This window comes from Morone saxatilis, unplaced genomic scaffold (genome assembly GCF_004916995.1).
Source record: "Morone saxatilis isolate NCDOM2014 unplaced genomic scaffold, NCSU_SB_2.0 Contig20, whole genome shotgun sequence".
In the NCBI taxonomy this organism is placed as follows: domain Eukaryota; kingdom Metazoa; phylum Chordata; class Actinopteri; family Moronidae; genus Morone; species Morone saxatilis.
In genome coordinates, this window is record NW_023339763.1 from 22,124,512 (window position 1) to 22,130,377 (window position 5,866).

At 42.1% G+C, this 5,866-nt stretch overlaps 1 protein-coding gene across 4 annotated transcripts in view; it reads left to right on the forward strand.

Annotated features, from left to right (window-relative positions):
- usp25 (ubiquitin specific peptidase 25) overlaps nucleotides 1–5,866 on the forward strand; it is a 31,053-nt gene that overhangs the window by 9,339 nt on the left and 15,848 nt on the right. For all 4 annotated transcript variants that reach the window (XM_035666954.1, XM_035666952.1, XM_035666955.1 and 1 more), the window contains 5 exons: nucleotides 216–302; nucleotides 1,641–1,778; nucleotides 3,294–3,370; nucleotides 3,571–3,644; nucleotides 4,240–4,391. In XM_035666954.1, coding sequence (XP_035522847.1) covers nucleotides 216–302; nucleotides 1,641–1,778; nucleotides 3,294–3,370; nucleotides 3,571–3,644; nucleotides 4,240–4,391 — 528 coding nt within the window. The remainder of the gene's footprint in view (nucleotides 1–215; nucleotides 303–1,640; nucleotides 1,779–3,293; nucleotides 3,371–3,570; nucleotides 3,645–4,239; nucleotides 4,392–5,866) is intronic.

Sequence of the window (5,866 nt, forward strand, 5' to 3'; positions counted from 1 at the left end):
TATTCCAATGGTTGCAATCTGCAATTTCACTGTTAGATGTCACTAAATGCTACACACTGGTCCTTTAATGTAATTGCACAATTGTTTTGATTAGGAAAATGTAGAAAATAGACACCAAATGGAGCAAGGCCTCTGTACATTAAGAAAGCACAGGATTTTTCAGTTCAGTTTCATTGGATATTACTAACATGTCTTCATCCTTCTCCAACCTCAAGTCTCTGTTCAACTTGCTGGAGTTCCAGAGACTGGTGCTCCACTACTCACCGCCAGCCAGAGTTCACGACCTGCCTCGCAACCAGAAGGTAAGACCACTACCCTTCTTCGGAGGGTTGTGACCGGAGAAAAATGTGTGTGTGTAACTTTGCATCAGCTCTCTTTATATCATAGCAGCTCTTCTATAGCCTGTCACAGCAGATAGCAGTGCTTTAACTCTGAGGGTTTGGAGCTGTGAGCCACCATTCTACAGCTGTGTGATCTTGCCCTCAGTCACAGCAGCTTAGCGTTTTACCCCTGGTGGTTCACAAGTCACTGTTAGCAAGCTACTCGAAGTCCCAGCTAGTTTGAAATGTGTGATGAAACCTCTGTATTTCTCCACAAGGGCAGAAATGACTGTTTTGACTGATCCTGGAGTTTGTCAGATTTGAGGTGCTCAAATTTGTCTAGCGGCAGTCACCGCTATTTTGGCAGAGCAGTTCTCGGCATGTTTTGTTTTTGTCCATAGTTTCCTTACAGAGTGTTCACCATAGGGTCAGCAGCCTGTCGCTAATCTGGTCTAAGCCTCTGCTGTGGAAGTGTGGCTTGAGGCAGTCATATCAGTTCCCTTGGTCCTGAGCACTGACCTTTTACTTTAGCAGTACGAGACCGCTACAGCTTAGGATCTAATCTTACATCAGCATCCCTGACTCACCAGCATAGATAAATAAGTGTGTTATGCACTTGTAAGTCTTGTTACCTCTCTGCCTCACTGTCATAATGTCACTATTGCCTGCTGGTTAATGTGCTCTCTCCAAGCCGCTGACTATAATCTGCCAAAGATTGTTTGAGAGTGAAAAGGCACGTCACTCTGTAACTCGACGGATGTGAGCGAACTGTTTTTGTAGTTCAACAGAGTGACCACTCATCTCTGGAGAGATTAGTGCGCTGATTGCAGCATGTTAAATAAAGGAGAGTGTCCAGTTAAGCTCTTTATGCGTATCAAATATTTTGAGATCATTAACCTCATAGTTCCATATCAGGACCTCCATAAAATGCCAACCCCCAAATCCAAAATCGTTTCACTTTTTAAGTAAATTGACATTATTGCCTCTTGATGCCCTAAATGATAAGACATTCTGTATTTTTTGTTCCATGAAAACACCAAAACCTTTTTTTTAATATTCTCCTACTTCCTCAGCCTGTCAGCAGCACTGTTGTTCTTACTGAAGCTGTACATCTGTAAGAATGGGTCACAAATGCATAGTTTTAAAAAATGACTACTCCTTTTTTAAAGGCTAAATAATTTCCTAAAACAGCTTGGCACTGTAGTACTTAGCAAACCTTACTCAAACAGGAGTACATTTGTTGGGAAATATTTAGCTTCCCTGAGGAACACTGGTTCTGAAGATTGATGAAGAAATTGTTGATTGTGTTACTCTGACCAGGAGCACAGGAACCTGCCCTTCATGCAGGAGCTGAGGAACCTCTTCTCCCTCATGGTGGGGTCCAAGAGGAAATATGTGGATCCGTCACGAGCTGTGGAAATTCTCAAGGACGCCTTCAAGTCCAGTGAGTCACAGCAGGTAAGCCTCTTTTTGCCACAACTGCTTGACATAATAACATTCACTTAATGTTCAGTGAAGAGAACTTCATTACGGCTAGCAGCTGAGAGATGAATTTTTTGTCACTGTGTTCATAGCTCCTGCCGATGAACTCAAAGACACGGCAAACATTTTATCCCAGATAGCGTCTTTATTATATAGTGGAAAACACATGGCTTCACATTACAGATGGAGCTGGCAAATGCAGAATCTTCCACTTGCATACTTGATCCAATTCCAACCTTTCTTTTTCTTTTTTCTTTTTTAAACAAGTTTTTAATTTGGTGTCTACAGACCAATTTTTAATCTTCCAATTTTGAGTCAAATTTTAGATAAAATGCTCTTCATGCAAATTAATAGTTTTCTGAACTCAAACAGTAAACTACAAATGAAGGAATAAATTCTGTTTGTTAACTTATCATAGCACACAGACACTCCTTGTAAAAGTAGCTGATATTAGAATAAATCTAGACGTGAATAAACTGTGCCCGCCTCTTTCTGTTTCGGTTTCTCTCCCTGTCTGCTGACTTTCAGTAGTTCAGTAAAAAACACAACTCCTGTTTTGGATTTTTCACACGCAAGCAGCAGTTGACCCACATGTGGAAGTAAAGTCTGTTTGTTAACTTATTATTATAGTACAAAGACACTCCTTGTAAAAGTAGCTGATGATATTAGAATAAATCTAGATGTAAATAAACGGTGAGTGCTGCTGTGCAGCTTCTCAGTCATTTGTAAAGCACTTTTAATTCCACCAAACAGTATGAAATTTGGTCTTTTTTAATTATTTATTTTGTCCTATAGAAAATAAGCACTTCTTTGCGGTTCGCCCTTACCGGAAATATTTAACACCCTTTATCCCCTCTTTGTGCCTACTCCTTTCAACAGGCTTGACAGCTCAATTTCATTGTCCTTCTACTGACTCAGCTCAACTGAATCCGAGACCCTTAGCCTCTATTATCTATAACTATTAATCCTCAAACCCACATCATCCCCTCTGAACTCTGCAAAAAATAATATTGACTAGGAATTAGCTGTTTTGTGCAGATATCCTATAAAGGGACAAACACGTGTCAAATGTACAAAACTGTTCTGTTCTTCTCCTTACATAAGCATTCGCCGTAAGCCAGTGTCTCTGTTGAGGTTAACTGGGGTCAGCCTTCTGGCCTCTGTACTCATCCATCATGTCACTAGTCTGTGTATTAGCCAGGTTGGAGAGGCATTGACCTGAATTACCGGGCGGCATTGATGTCTGAGAGAGTGGCCTTGTGACATGCAGGTTCCCTTTGAAGTTCAGCAATGAGGGAACTCCTCCGCTAAGACGAGTCATCTTTTCCCCAAAGCTCAGTGTATATTAGCAGCTGACAGACATTGCATTGATTTGACTGATTGGACTTTCTTGCTTATAGGTGCAGTTAAGTCTTGTAGTTTGACCCCATGACCTCCAAGGCAGTCCCATAATTAGTCATTTTGTATGTACATCTATGCTTTACTCAACAGCAGGACGTGAGTGAGTTCACCCACAAGCTGCTGGACTGGCTGGAGGACGCCTTCCAGATGAAGGCTGAAGAAGACCGGTAACCACAGCTTTTTATATCCAGAGGTCACTGTGAATGAATGAACATACAGTAGACTTGCATGCTTGTCGGTGTTATTGGGCAGCACATTTTGAAGCAGAGAATTAAATGTACATTGTTTACATGGAACTGAATCAGAGAGGCCTCCTATAAACTTTGGCTTATGTTTTTGAACAGCAGCTTCTTTTCTTTGCTTTCAGGGAGGGCGAAAAGCCAAAGAACCCTATGGTGGAGCTTTTCTACGGCCGCTTCCTTGCTGTGGGTGTCCTGGAAGGTGAGATGAGGTTTTAAATTAAAACCAATAAAGAGAAAAAAGTGAGGGGCAGCTAGAGTATCACAGAGAGATAAAGAATTAACATGGTCTGATTGCTGCAGCCAGAAAGCAAGCAAGTCCTTGCCCCTAGTAATGAAAGGTGACCTTGTCTTAATGAGATGTGCTCCATGTAAAAGAGGAGAGCGATTGCATTGATCGCGGAAGACCTTGATGGCTGATTGACATTGTGCTTATTATGCATGACAATACTGGCCCAAAGCCACCAAAAGCTGGGCCAGTGGACTCTGCTGCTCATAAAATGACCTTAATGCCTCATCTGCATGTCCGCTAGCAACTCCTCTCCTTGCCTTTTTTTTTTTTTGTGGGGGTGGGCGGGGGGCTTCTCTTCAGTCGGTGATGCACGGAGGTCTGTGCAGCTGTTAAATGATGAGTGAGTGACTGCTGAACAAGTGAAAATCAGCTCGGATGCAAGCAAGTGTGAAATGGCTTGGCACATCTTTGACCTGTGTGTGTGATAAGATACATAAGAGCACCCAACTACCTCATAGGGTTAACCTGTTTATTAATCTGTGTGTGTGTGTGTGTGATTCCACAGGTAAAAAATTTGAAAACACAGAGATGTTTGGGCAGTACCCTCTGCAGGTGAATGGCTTCAAGGATCTCCACGAATGTCTTGAGGCAGCAATGATCGAGGGCGAGATCGAGTCCCTGCACTCAGCAGAGAACTCGGCCAGGTCTGGACAAGAGGTCAGTGCCAAAGCAGTATGACAACTGTTGTTTCCATTGAAATTTGTAATATTAAGATAAAGTTTGTCCTCCATTGGAATGATTTGTTAATAGCACTGTGCTAGCCATATACATTTTATTGGGGCCCAAAACAAGTAAAAAACGTAACTGTTTTACAAACCAATTATCAGTCAACATCTATCAGTGGCACTCTTCACAAGAGAAGATGATAAGGTTAAATAATGTGATTATATGGTGGGTCTTCTCCAAACGGTTGACCTCCTTGCTCTTATCTGACACCTGTGCTATTCTGGGTTTGACCTCGGGTTAGCTGTAGCCTTGCCTTCGCTGTCCCACAGCAGCTGGAAGCAGCTAATTACCAGGCCAGTGCACAGATGAGTATGGCATCCAGCCCTCTGGAAAAGCACCAGCCGTCAGCATAGGGGAGCATTGTAGACAGAGCGAGACTGACATACACTCTTCATATAGGAATACAGGTCCTTCCCCAGGGAAATGGTTAGCAGAGGTGGTGGGCGTGAAAGAAAAAGCCTGCGAATGTGTACACATTTTTTGGCACACCAGTGTGAGTGACTGTTCTTTAAGGATGCGTCTCAAAACTCGGTTCTGATTTAGTAATAACTATTATTTTGGTGTAATTTATGGTCACCCAAGCAGCGTCTCCTCTTGGCCTGTCTCTCCTCTGGTCTCTGTGCCAATGTTTGTCTAAGGGGTTGGGCTGAGCTCCTCCACCAAAATAAACAGAGCAGAGAGGCTGCAGAGGAGAAAATGAACCCAGGTGAAATAAAGAGTATTACTTGAGTTAATGATAACTACACTTGTTACTGTAAGTGCAATAAAACCTTTGCAAGCAGTCTCCTATCCACCGCCAGTATGTTTAGCTATAGTGTTAAGTGTTAGCATTAGCGTTGTTTAGCCTAATTTGCCACATATCTTAAAACTGAGCAAATTCTTAGAGACTTTCTGACTGAAATGGCTGCCCCAAATGCAAAACCAGCCCTCCCTCCACCTGCCGTGGCCAGGCTGCCAGGCCTGAGGGAGAGGAGGGATGATAGGTGACGGGATGAATGACTGATTTTTATCTTCAGTTCACTCCGTTTTTGTCTGATATACTGTTTATTTTATTTTTAAGGGGAAACACAATATCTTATTATAATATCTTCCCAACCTGTAGATTTCAACTGGATCTTTTGAGTTTTAGTTGTTAGTTATTTTAACACTAAACATAAATAGTTTCAATAAGAGGTTTGCGAGTATTCAGATTAAAACAACTGAATGATAAATTCAATACTGAACTAAATAAAATGCTAAAACCCCAACCCTAATTTCAGGAGCCTAAAAAGAATCTTTAAATGTTATTTGCCCCTTCATTTTCCCCTGTGCACCTTAATTCTCTCTCATGTAGCGGCAGCAGTGCTGAATTGCAAGTAGTGAGCTCATTCCTTAAGTCCTTTCCAAACAGTGCAGATTGAGTTCAA